The 14,264-nt window shown below is 34.8% G+C and overlaps 2 protein-coding genes across 3 annotated transcripts in view; one reads left to right on the top strand and one right to left on the bottom strand.

Moving 5' to 3' along the window:
- The window catches only part of LOC309631726 (tigger transposable element-derived protein 1-like), a 408,473-nt gene that overhangs the window by 223,959 nt on the left and 170,250 nt on the right, over positions 1-14,264 (bottom strand). The window lies entirely within an intron of this gene.
- AHR (aryl hydrocarbon receptor) overlaps positions 1-14,264 on the top strand; it is a 50,012-nt gene that overhangs the window by 9,720 nt on the left and 26,028 nt on the right. For both annotated transcript variants that reach the window (XM_082398292.1, XM_082398293.1), the window contains exon 2: positions 760-947. In XM_082398292.1, coding sequence (XP_082254418.1) covers positions 760-947 — 188 coding nt within the window. The remainder of the gene's footprint in view (positions 1-759; positions 948-14,264) is intronic.

The raw sequence follows: 14,264 nt of genomic DNA, 5'->3' as shown, positions 1-14,264 counted from the left end.
CTAAATATTGGGATTTCATTGGATTTTCTAATTGAGACACAAACTATGATGGCTAATAATTAAGAAGGATTACTGACCAGTTCATAAAAGCAAAATTTGCTGGCAAATGCTGGTAAACAGTTAACCTCTAATATTTGTCACAATCAACAAATATCAATAACTAAAGTCAAATTTTTTCTTGCCTTAATATTGGAGGACCCCATTAGATGGCTGGAGGACCCTGCGGAGATGCCACAATGGCTTTGAGAAGTTGTCACTGACAGGAAAGTGTTAAATATAGGAAGCTGAGGATGATGAAGAACAGCTTTTTATTTAGGGTCGCTCCTATTTATTTGCAACATAAATGATGCCAAGATGATTTTTGTGGAAGATAGCAAAGGAGGCATAATTTTCACATAACTTACTGCAGATTTCTTTCTTCCCCCTAACAATAGATGTGTCTGAAGGGGAAAAACTCCTAATAGATTTGTTAATTGGGAATCATGTACCACAAATGTATGAGGTATATAAGAGGTACTCAGCATTTTCCTGTGATGGGTTCATAAGTTTTTAATAAAACATTATGAAGGAGTTTACCCATTCCCTTGTTTTTCTTAATTAAGATATGAAGGGAGCATTTTGAAAGGATTTATGTAAACTTGGAAGTAGATTTTAGATGTTTGTTTTGTTAGAAAAATAGTTGAGGAGATGTTATAATGCGATCGAAATTTTTGCTTTATAGATTTTAATGTATTTTATGGAATTTTGTTTGTTTTTTAGTGTCAAGCCAGTCCCAGCTGAAGGAATCAAGTCGAATCCTTCAAAGCGGCATAGAGACCGACTTAATACGGAATTGGACCGTTTGGCCAGCCTGCTGCCTTTTCCACAAGATGTTATTAATAAGCTGGACAAACTTTCAGTTCTTAGGCTCAGTGTCAGTTATCTAAGAGCCAAGAGCTTCTTTGATGGTAAGACAGAAGGGTTTAATTTTTCTACAGTCGCTTACAAAATACTTACGTTGAATATGGCTGTTTCTGCTTCTGTGTTGAAAACTGCAAAAATTAGCCTTACGTGAAAAAGTTCTGTTTATTGCTGGATAGTAAAACTTAGGTAGCAAAGCCAAATTTTTAATATTTCTAAAATCAGTTTTCCAGATTGATTCATCAAACATATGCTGCCACTTAAATGATATGTGGTGTCATTCTTTGAAAATCGTAACACTCATATTAAGAAGGACACTTTCTGGTTCTTCTCCTTTCTACTCAATTTTTTAAGGTCTTTTTTTTAATGGAAAGAATAAAACACATATTAACTACTATGATATATTTTTGCTGGATTTCCTTCAATATGTTTCACAGATACATCATTTTATTTGTCCTTTCAAAGTTATGTATACTTCTACTGCTTTATATTAACTATATGTTTGCTCCAGGAAAATGTAATTAAAAAATTGTTTTCCATTGGAAAGAGCATTTTGTTGTCACTGGAGTCAGTAGAGTTGGATTTCAGTCTCCATTGTGCCACTGACACCTATTTGACTTTAACATGTTAGCATCGGTTTACTCTGCTTTAAGCTAGGGATTTGAACTAGGTGATATTTGTTACACCTTAATTGCACAGTATATCGTAGTCATAAATTATTTTAAATGGAAGTTTTTGTTTGAAAATAATGCTTCAGTGTGTCTTCTCATGTAAAATAATTCCTCGATTTCTCTTTTGGTCTGTTTATATGTCAGAAATAGATTTTTTAGGAACTGTTCCGTCTTTTAAATATACCATGTCATTTTACCCATAGTAGTAAAGAATTAATGATAAAATCTCAGTGACATGTCAGTGCTCTTAAACTTTAACGTGCTCGTAAATCACATAGGGACCCTGATAAGCTGAAGGTTCTTATTCAGTAGGTTTTGGTGTAGCCAGAGATTTTGCTCTTCTTACAAACTGTCAGATGATGCTGATACTGCTGCCCTTGACATATTTACAGATACTTGAATTTGCGATTTGTGTGTAGAATATTGCAGAACAGTTACTTCCCTTTCGGTTTATGTTTAGATGGTTTGCTGTGTTTAGTCTGAGCATCTTTTTTATTTATTGGTTTATTTGCATGCTGTATGTTCTTCATTTTGGATTAAAAATTATATAGGTTTTTTTTTTAGGTGAGAAATTCTTTTATCATATTTAGAATTAAAATATTTGCATTTTACAGTAAAAAGAATAGCAAAACACAAGATCATGTACGAGCTTAGGTATTCAAGTTTTTGAAGAGCGAAAAAGGAAAAGGAGAATAATGGACTACCACAAAGCTGTAGTACAGTAATAAACGCCTTCAGTGAGTGCAGACTAAAGCGATAAATGTACTCCTTGGGTTTCTGATTCTTGGTCAAAAACTGCTCGACTAAATGATTAATATAATCCAGTTAAGAAGTTGCTTGGCTTTTTGTTGCTCCTACCCTGAGAAAACCGTAATTCAAAAAGAGTCATGTACCACAATGTTCATTGCAGCTCTATTTACAATAGCCGGGACGTGGAAGCAACCTAAGCGTCCATCGACAGATGAATGGATAAAGAAGATGTGGCACATATATACAATGGAATACTACTCAGCCATAAAAAGAAACGAAATTGAGTTATTTGTAGTGAGGTGGATGGACCTAGAGACTGTCATACAGAGTGGAGTAAGTCAGAAAGAGAAAAAGAATTACTGTATGCTAACACATATATATGGAATCTAAAAAAAAAAAAAAAATGGTTCTGAAGAACCTAGGGGCAGGACAGGAATAAAGACGCAGACGTAGAGAACGGACTTGAGGACACAGGGAGGGGAAGGGTAAGCTGGGACGAAGTGAGAGAGTGGCATGGACATATATACACTACCAAATGTAAAATAGGTAGCTAGTGGGCAGCAGCTGCATAGCACAGGGAGATCAGCTCGGTGATTTGTGACCACCTAGAGGGGTGGGATAGAGAAGGTGGGAGGGAGATGCAAGAGGGAGGGGATATGGGGATATATGTATATGTATAGCTGATTCAATTTGTTATAAAGCAGAAACTAACACACTGTTGTAAAGCAATTATACTCCAATAAAGATGTTAAAAAAAAATTGTATAGTTTAACCATTGTGATCTGGGCAGTATACACTGATTTGAGGATAATAATTTCAGGGAAGATTATATATTTAAGTGTTCATAGTAGACACTTGTGTTTTCTCTGATCTATATAAAACGCCTTTGAATTTTCAGTCTTCATGTATACCAGACCCTTCATCATCTAGGTGAGTCACGTGATGTTCAGTGGTGTGTGTGTGTGTGTGTGTGTGTGTGTGTGTGTGTGTGTGCGCGTGCGTGTGTGTGTATGTGTGTATGTGTGTATCAGCTGTATATGTATTTTGTGATCGAGCTAGAACTAGGTTTCCACATTCCCTCTGTTGTTTTTGCTGACCATATCTCAGTTACTTCTCTTTTCTGGGAACCATATATATAGCAAAATCCGAGAACTTTTCCCTAGATCTGTGATTCTCAAAGTATAGACCCTAGACAGTCAGCATTAGTGTCACCTGGGCATTTGTTAGAAATGCCAGATCTTGGGCCTTACCCTAGACCAATGGAATCATAAACTCTGGTGGTGTGGCAAGTTTGGGAGCCCCCGTTGTAGATTGTAACCCCAAGGTCAATCCCAGCTTCTTGGGATGCAGTCATGATCTTCAGCATTTATTCACATGCTGTGCTGTTTGACCTTATGATGGAGGGTTCCGTGACATGTAAGATGTGGTCTCTGTCCTTAGAAGGTTTATAATCGAGAAGCCAGGGAGGCACTATTCCTTGACTCTGGTCAAGATGTATTGACATGATCATTTTGCCTTTTCGTTTCCTGCTCCTCTATAATGGGAAATCAAATTATATGTTAAAAAGAGAAAAAAAATGTATGCGTTGTTCCCTGTTTAGAAGCAGTGGAGCAGAATTGAAGCTGCTTGGAGAATAGCCAGTGTGCCATTTCAGTATTAACATACTTACTGCTTTCTAGGCTGTCTCTGTGTGTGAGTATGTGTATATGCTTACACACATGCATACACATACATATACATTATTATATGTATATTTCATGTAAAAAGCGGTCTCTCTCTCTCTCTCTCTCTCTCTATATATATATATATATATATAATTCATGATTAGATGTGTATCCTGTTCAATACCTCAAGTAAAAGTGATTCCCAAATCTACCTTATAAAGAATGTCATAGTGTAGCGGGGCTCATTGTGGAATTCTCACTTGTTAAAAAGTATTTTCTTGGCTTTTCATTAATAAGTTTATTTTTTATTCTGGCTCTGTATTCGACAGTAAGATCTTATTACCCTATTTGTGTCATTCCTTCATCAGTTATCTTTTTTTTTTTTGACATCTTTATTGGAGTATAATTGCTTTACAATGTTGTGTTAGTTACTGCTGTATAACAAAGTGAATCAGCTATATGTATACATATATCCCCATATCCCCTCCCTCTTGCATCTCCCTCCCACCCTCCCTATCCCACCCCTCTAGGGGGACACAAAGCACCGAGCTGATCTCCCTGTGCTATGCAGCTGCTTCCCACTAGCTATCTGTTTTACATTTGGTAGTGTATATATGTCAGTGCTACTCTCTCACTTCGTCCCAGCTTACCCTTCCCCCTCCCCATGTCCTCAAGTCCATTCTCTACATCTGCGTCCGTATTCCTGTCCTGCCCCTAGGTTCTTCAGAACCATTTTTTTTCTTTTTAGATTCCAGATATGTGTTAGCATATTGTATTTGTTTTTCTCTTTCTGACTTACTTCACTCTGTATGACAGACTCTAGGTCCACCTACCTCACTACAAATAACTCAATTTCATTTCTTTTTATGGCTGAGTAATATTCCACTGTATATATGTGCCACATCTTCTGTATCCATTCATCTGTCGATGGACACTTAGGTTGCTTCCATGTCCTGGCTATTGTAAATAGGGCTGCAATGAACATTGTGGTACATGACTCGTTTTGAATTACAGTTTTCTCAGGGTATATGCCCAGTAGTGGGATTGCTGGGTCGTATTATCTCTAATTTTAGGTCCTTTGAATTACTGGTTTTTATACTTTAGTTTGCATCAGCATAACCTCGAAAGCCTGTTAAAATGCACATTCTAGGACGTGCTCTTTTTATGCTGATTCTTTGTAGGTTTATGTAGAACCCAGGAATCTGTATTTTTATAAGCATTCTAGATAAGTCTGAGGCAGTGATTTAACGTGGTTTTGATTATATCCTGAATTATTAAAAAAATTTTTTTCTTTGCCTTTAGAAAGACAAATCCAAATGTACAAAGTTTTAGAAAGACTCTAAGTGTGATTTCAGGGTAGTGTGTATATCTAAGCAGTTTTGTAGGGTTGTTCAGTACAGGAACAGAGTTTGATGGAAGGTGAGGGAAATAATGTGTGAAAAATCCCAAAGTCTTCCCCAGACCACCAGTTATCTAGGAAGGCAATGCAATATGTTTAGAGAATAAAATTTGCAAGTAATTCTTACGACCTGAACAAGTACTAAACGCAAACGAGGAGACTCGGAGCTGGCGGACAGTGAGGAGGACTTGTGTGTGCGGTTGAAACCACTCTCCCACTATTCGGGAAAGAGTAGAGCGAAGTGAAGGGAAGCTCCAAGTGAATAACAGGATGCAAACGGGGGGTGTGTGAATTCCTGCGGAAAGAACAATATAAACGAGTAATCATACAATCTTGTTAGAAAGGAAACTCAAGTTTTACTGTAACAATAGATATTTTTCCAAGAAAATACATCTATTTATTGTGAGTTTAAATAATCCAGCTTGGATGGGATCTTCTTAAACTTCGTGGAGCCATGACTATACTTCTAAGACTGTCCGAAAAGCAGCACTTAAGTTTCAAGTACAACATTAATCTTTATCCATTTCTAATTAACCAAAACATTCTAAAATACAACTTTGAAGTACTTGAACAAGACGCAGTCATTATGGTAAAGTTAGAAGGTGTTTCTTTGACATAATTAAACTGAAATTATTTTTTAATACATTTTGTAATTCAAGATTGTGCTGTGTTCTAAATAGTGTGCACTGTGCTGAATTCATGAAGAAGAGAAAGAGGGGAAAAAAGGCTTCTGCCCTCTAATAACTCAAGGTCGAGCATCTCAGAAACTGTGACAAATACTGTATGTGAAATCCTTTAAAAATGTGCACATTAAATATTTATAATGCAACATTTAGGGAGCATTTTCAAGGGAGGGAAAGGGATTAGAAGTTTCATTAGTTATTAGTTTTGGTTTCAACTGAGGAACAGTGGGAACCTTTGAACGTTTAATCCTTGAAAATTCTTGAACTATATGTATTCTAGACAGTAAAAGCTCAGAGAATTGTTTTTCAGTTTGGACACTCTTTATTTTACAGATGATGAAGCAATCATTATAAAATTTTCATTTTCATAATATGCTTTTTTTTTGGTGCACTTAAATATGCCATTTATTGCCTGTTTTTCTCACTAGAATGGAAGGTCCTTGAGAATATTATCAATATGTTTACTGTTACACCTTAAACACTTAGGACAATGCCTGCCCCAGAGTGAGCACTCAATAATTATTTATTAACTTAATTGTATTAACATATCTGAAAAACAATGTGGAAATTCTAAATTATATACTTAGAAATATGGCTCTAGGGCTTAGTTTTTGACATTAATATTTTGCTATTTCCAAATAAGCTTTCTGTTAAAAGCCAATTATAATTATTGGTTCTGTCAATTATATTCTTCTCTATTTCTAAATGTACAAATGCAAGGAGTGTTTGTTTTAAGGAATCAGAGCAGTAAGAAACTTTTTACATGGTTTTTAATTAATTGATTGGCTGGATCATACAGTGAAACGTGCAGAAGTATTTAAGGATTCAATCTTCTTTGAGCTAACTGTATCACTGTGCCCTTTCTTGGTGCTTTCAGTACTGCCCCTTAAGTTCTTATGCCATCCTCTTTGCTCCTTTGCCTTCACTTTGTGTTTATTATCTTGTTCCTGGGCCTACGGTCGTTTTCTTCTTTGCTGCATGTTCCTGTAGTATTAATACTTCCCAGTCGTCTGGCAATCTTGGTGTGTTTTTCAGTTTTGTCAGTGTAGATGGGATGGACAAATAGGTCTCTGGATTTAAAGGAAAAAAATCACTCCCTTTGTAAATTTGATAGATTAAAAATTCCAGAATAAAGTGATACTTTATTTTTAATTTCTGCACAATGGACACATTTAAACATGTTTAAGGATTAATAACAATGATATATTAATAATAGGTTAATTGAAATTGTAGAAGGTGTTTAAGTTCTATTCAGTTTCCTCAGTAACACTGTTCTTCTGTGTTACCGTCTATTCTTCCCTGCTTATTTTAACTGTTTAAAGACTTTTCGAAATTATGTATCTTTGAAGTACTTCTGTAGTGTCTTTTGTATTTTTAGGAAACAAATTTTAAAAGTTCAAAATTGCTATTTTCTCATGTTGGTAATTAAACATAGTAAAGTGCAAATTTTGCGTCTTGATAGATTAAATCAAAGTTGAGGGGAGCCTGAAGACAGAAAATTACCAAGTGGAGCTATGACCTGGCAAGTCAGTGTGGACTTAGGTCTTGGAAGTACAGACTGAAAGCCTAAAATCTTTAACATCACGTTCACACTTTTTCATCAAATTTCAAATTGTTAAAATTAAACTATCCCCTTCTAATTTAAAAAGAAAAGTAGAGAATAAAAAGAAGACCCCAGTCATAAAATGAGTTTTAGACTCACATATCATGTTACCTTTGAGACAGAAAATATTTAATAAGTTTAAATTACTTAATGACTATGATCAATCATAGTTTATTAGGAGAGACTTAGATTTGGGTGGTTATACATAACCCAGTCTTTGAAATTGGTTGATGTGAAAGGAAAGGGTTGTTTCCTCCTATATTGTGTCTCTTAATGCCAGGATCAAACAGTGGACATTGTGCTTGTTAACCAGTTTGAATCAGTATGGTAATGTTTTATTCTTAGCAAGAGTAATTTCAACATGTAAAAATTTTGAATTAGATTTCATTATCCGTTTTAAAAATATTCATCATCATGTAAGGATTGTTTAAATTATTGTACTTTTCGACAGCAATCCCCAAAATTGATGAGAATGACTAATCCACGTTCTTTGTTGAGACACAAATACCTAATGAGGTAAAAAAGGCAGAAAAGTTTTCTTTCTTTGAGACAATAGTAAATGTCAAGGGCATGTAGTATTTGCTAATTCTGTAAAATATTCATGGTAGTTATTATACCATTAAAATATAGTCATTAACTGTGAAATCTTTTATATCCTTCATTAATCTCAGTCATGAGTTACTCTTTATGACATCTCTATAATTGAGATGTACAAATTTAATTTGTGGGAAGGAAAACTTAAAAACAAAAAGTGATTTTTGTGTAGGCTGCATTAAGCCTGACAGAGGTGAACTTGAGGATCTGAGTTTCTAATTCCAAAGTTCTGTGTTTGCAACTGTCATAGGGAATAGTTTTCTGGTTATTTTTAAAACTAGGCAGTGCAGCGGCAATGAGTCATGAATCATTATAAAATGGTGATTATTTTAAGCATGTATTAAGTGTAAATATTTTACATATTGGAGTATTTTAAATTCACCAAGTCTAAAAATGCTGTGAGAGGAGAGGATGGTGAGAGTTAACTTACATTATGTTGTGTTGTGATCTAAAATTTATTCAACCTCATTGTTTACCATGGATCTTTCTTGACTTCATTTTACATTAAAAATTATATGTGCTCTTTTCTTGGTCTTCCTTTTGTAGATACTTTAACAGTTCATTTCCAGTTCATTAGGTTTTCAAAAAGAGCTATTGTGTTTATTCATCTTCAGCTTGTGTGTTTCTCTGGATTTCAGAACATTATCTTGAAAAACAAATATATATGCATGTATATATATGAAGAATGAGCTTGAACGAGCAGTAAAAATGAATTAAATAGAAAGCCTTTTTAAGGGTTGATGTTTTATAAAGTTTAAGGCGTTTGTATGTGCGTGGTTTTTTACATTCACAGGGTTTGGGTACTAACTTTATCTGTTTTTTTTTTTTTTTTTTTTTTTTTTATTACTATGTGTCCAGTAATTTACAAAACTTTCAGTATCGCAGCAATTGTGATTTCTGAATTCTAGAAATGTCCGAAGTAGGTTTGTTTGCCTAAAAGATCAGCACATTTGAAATCATCAAATAGTGTTGAGTTTCATTAACCCATGGTGCTATCCATTTTAGATGGTAATTTAGATATGTGTTTTTTTCCAGAATTTACATTCGAAAACATGAAACTCTAACATTCATGATACCTTCTGTAACTAAAACTGTAAGATTTAGAGATTCTTTTAAATTTTAATTTATGGACTTAATATAATCAATTCCATGCAAATTGAAACATGGATGGATGAAAAGAATGGTAGGACATTCTTATTGAGTCAGGGTATCGTGGTATTCAAATCCTGGCTCTTATAGTTAATAATATGGCCTCTTTGGATCAGGAATTTAATGTCTCTTTTCCTCAGATATCCTAACTTACAGCAGAAGAGTCAAATTCTATGAATAAGTAAAATGAAAAAATAATTTTATGATATTTTACATAGGATACTTTTATCTCTGAGTGTTTTCCTTTGCTTTGACAAGTATTTTTTTAAAAACAGTGACAAATATATAACAGTTTCAAACTGAACCTACACTCATTATATCCTTTATTATATGTTTTGCTTCTTTCTTGTCTCTTTTAAATTTACTGCTTTAATAGGTTTTCTCTTTGAACATTTCCTAGTGTTATATGACTCTAGGATCCTTGATCCTTAATTGCTTGGCCATGAACAGTTCCAGTTGGTCATAAATTTATGGGCTTAGCTTTCTTTTTTAAACAGAGATTACCATTGGGGGAATATTAAAGCCAGCCAACTTTCAGCAATTTTCTCTTTTTTTTTTTCCCAGTACAGATTTTAAATGTCTGTAGTTAAATTGTTTGACTTTCTGTGAGTCTTTGCTGATCTGGCTAATGGAAATATACATCTGCCATGTTATAGTGTTTTAGAAACTATTTTCACATGTAATGTAAAATTAATCACTTGAGGGTCTGTAATAAAACACATTTATATTACCACTAATCATTTTTATTTAGTAATTATATTTATGTGTTCTTTTTTAATCCTGCTCTTACGGCTTTTTGACTTTTTGATCAATCATTTTTAATCAGTAGATCAAATTCATTTATTTGTTTGTACTGGAGATTTAGATTTTGGAGTCATCATAATGTCATTGGAATAGTATTTTAAACTATGAAAGTGAATAAAATATTCCTGGGGAAAGCATATAGAATAAAAGGGAAAATACCAAAGATGAAATGTTTTAAGGATGGGCAGAGATAGAGGAAAGCACATCTCTGTGTGTGGAATATGAAACTGTGCTATGGTGATAATGAGTTTGCTCAAACATGACTTCATTTGGTGTTTCAGGTTCTTAAAGGGGCAAAGAGAAAATTGCACATGAAAGTGTAAACTAAAGTGAAATTAAAGTCTACAGAAAAATAATAATACTAGAGGAGGTAATTTCTGATTCTTGGTTGTCCATAGAAGACATAAAGCCATTCAGGTGTCAGCAGTGGGAGGTTGAGAGAAGAGACAGTCAAATTGGATCAACTTAATGAACCTAGAATTGTCTGTATTGAATTCTTCTAGCCTTAAATTTGCCCACATGATGTGGGAGTGCCTTTATGGTCAGTTTTACAGAATATTCTGTTGCCTCCTGCATCTTTGACAGTGTCTAGTTTCAAGTGTCTAGTCTCTGTGTTACAGAGGCAGCTTGCCTCTCTTTGTCCTGGCCCAGTAGATGGAGACTGTGTCGTGTAAGGGGAGCACCAGCAGGCAGGGGACACGGGGGTAGTTCGGTTACTAACCCTGTGGCTTTAGATTAGACCTTTGTCATCACTGGTCCACAGAGTCTTCATCTTCTCAGCATGGACAGTAAGAATGCTTGCCTGCCTGATGTTTTAAGTGCGTAGTGGGTTTATCCTAAAAAGTAACATCTGTGTGAACCACAGTTATAAAATTAAAATTGTATACAGTTGACCCTTGAACAACACGAGGGTTAGTCGAAAATTGGCATATAACTTTACAGTCGGCTTTCCATATCCATGGTTCCTCCATCTCCAAAATTCTGCATCCGTGGATTCAACCAGTCACGATCGTGTAGTGCTATATTATTTACTGGAAAAAACCCACATGTAAGTGGACCTGCCCAGTTCAAACCCCATGTTTTTCACAGGTCAACTGTACATACAGAATTTTTTGTTATTGCCCTGTGTTGCAGTAGTAAATTATGTGGTTCTACTTTCATCTTTATAAAATTGGGATTAGAATTACCTCCTGAAGACATAGTAATAATGAACTCTTTAAGCAGAGGAAAGGTAATTTTAGAAAGTACGAAGGAATGAGATCCAGAACATTTGTGAGTTATTTCCTAAATCCTGATTTTCTAAGTCACTAGTTCTCAAAATGTGATACCTGCTCCTCAGCAGCCCTTGGGAACTTGTTAGTAATGCAGACTGTGGGGCCCCTGAGTCAGAAATTCTAGAGGGTGGAGTCCAGCAATGTGTTTCAGTAGCCTTCCAGATGATTCTAATGTCTATGAAAGTTTGAGAATCACTGCTCTGGCTGATTAAATTTTCCTACTTAGAATGCAGTTTTAATTCCACTCTAGTTTATGTGGAAAACTAAATGCAACTCATTCCCCACTGAAAAGGTAAATTAATTGCTCTAGTTGGTTTCATTAATTCAGAGACCTAATATATCGTTACAGTAGAATTGCATGTAACTAAATGTAAAACTGGAAAAATGTTGAGTAACATCTTTGGAAGTTAGTTTCCACTTAATCGAGAGTGAGAATAGATCTAACTTCTAAGGATTTTTGCAGCTTTAGAATGATGTGTGTTTTTAGATTTGCTAAAAAGACAGTAACCGCCAGTTATGCAACCTACATTCATTCATAAAGATATAAACTAACATGTGCCTTTTTAAAAACTGAATTTACTTTTATTCTGCCTTGGTGAGTAGAAACTTCTAGGCAGAAAAAAATCTGTGAATATCATCAAAAAGCACTGAACAGTGAACACCTAATCTTTGTCTCCTGAAAACTTAGAATATAACATAGTTTTTAAAAAAAATTTTCAGTTTCTTCCTTCTTTCCCTCAAAAGGACAGTGCTTCATTTACCAAACAAACAAACAAACAAACAAACTTGATGTTACTGAAGTGAAATATCTATCTGTTACCTCAGAGGATCTAGAAGGAAGTCTTTTTTAGGTACACTTATATATGATTGGAAATTATTTGTAAATACTCATCCATACTAGACTGGGCATGTTTTCCTTGTATTCAAGAAATATACATTACTTAACCCTTTCTAATTTATAGGTGTAGTTGGTTGAATTTCATAATAGGTGATAGCTTTGCTCTCTTTTATGCTTATATGAATGTGGGAATGGAATTTAACTTTTCCTACCAGAAGTAGTAAAGGGGGATGATAAACATTATTGTAAAATAAATTGAATTTATATCAACAATTAGAGATTAAAAAGGCTTATGCTTTTTCCTGGCAAGACATTTACCATGTCATCTTTCTGTTTAAATGCCAACTACAGTAACAAAATACAAAGTATAGTTTACCACATGCCAATATTTGTTCCCCATGAATTCCTCTCTTGAAAAATTCAGAACATGTTTTTTGAAGAGGAAATATTTGGCTTGTAGGGAGAAATGGAAATCTGAGCTTAGATGTATAAGGAAGGAAAGTGCCATATTAGGAAACATGGATATGATTAAATGCATGTGGGAATAAGACTTGAATACGGGAAAAAGACTTGAATCAGTTGGTAATAATTATATGGATAATATTACAATCTGATAATGCTGTGATATATTTACACTCTAAATTCCATTATCAATTAAATTCTTGTTTAATTGCATCATTGATCTCTCAAAAGAGCAAATAGTTGAAATATTTTGATGGTTTATTATCTTAATATTCCGCTGAATGCTGAAAGTCAGAGCCTTACACTTCGGAAGGTGTGCCGTTCCTGCACGTGCGGGGAGGATTTTAACAAATGTCTCTTCAGTACGGCCAGCGTTTCCCAAGTAGCAGAATTGGCTCATGACTTATTTTCAGATATTATATTTTGTTTCTATGAACTGCCATGTATTTAATTCCAGGGGTGTAATGATTAAAGTGTCTTCTGCATCTGATGATGCATATAAATTTTATAACAATTTACAAGTTTGAAGTACCTTCAAATTTCTGTTGCATAGTCATCATATTAGTCCTGTTAGACACTCATTAATGCTCCCTGTTTAGAGAGGAGAAAACACTCAATTATCCCTAGTTTGCAACTTTTAGTGTCAGCTTCCATAATGGTTTGAGGGTGTGTAAACTCAGCATATAGCCCATTTTCTCCATCCTTGACTGTCAGTTATAGATTCAGGCATTACCCAGGTACTCTACATGTTATTTTAGCTCTCACAAGAATTTGTCTCCAGAGGTATCACTGTCCTAATTTAAAGATGAGGAAACTAAAGGTCGAAGGTGGTTAGCTTGGGGGAGAAGTCTGGTAGGTGGTTAATAATAGCTCATGCACTTAGGATTAGGCTACCTGGGTTCTTATCTAGGCTCTACCACTCAAAGCTAGAACCTTGGGAAAGTTTCCTAACCTCCTTAACTCTCAGTTTCCTAATCTACTGAAAGGACAGTAAGGCCAGTCCCATAGAACTCTTGTGAAGATTAAATAAATAAGACGTAATACATGGAGACTGCGTGGCATACAGTGTGGGCCCTGAGTATCACATATTATTATGAAGGAAGTTATTTAAGGCCACTCAGATGGTAGGAGGTCATATCCCCACATCATCTTCTTACTCTTCTATTGCTTTCTGATCAAGGCAAGAGATGTATATGTGAAAGTGAGTAGTATTAATTAATACATCTTCCAGTAACTTTAAGAAGGGAGGGGTGGTAGGTATGAGATCAAGAAATAGAGGACAAACTTCATGGAAAGGCAAAAATTACATAGTTTGGGTCAGGTGGCTAGGACATAAAATAAGTTTTCTAAAAAGTCATATTAGTATTTTTTAGATGAGAATGGGAAGGGAGTGCACCCTTCCTGGACTCATCTTTGCACAATATTTACTTAAATTCTTAACTGATTAATTATTAGCCTTAAACAAGAGAGCAA

This window comes from Balaenoptera borealis, assembly GCF_965194805.1.
Source record: "Balaenoptera borealis genome assembly, chromosome: 7".
NCBI lineage: Eukaryota > Metazoa > Chordata > Mammalia > Artiodactyla > Balaenopteridae > Balaenoptera > Balaenoptera borealis.
Note: the sequence above shows the minus strand (reverse complement) of the source record. Positions and strands in the feature narration are given on the sequence as shown.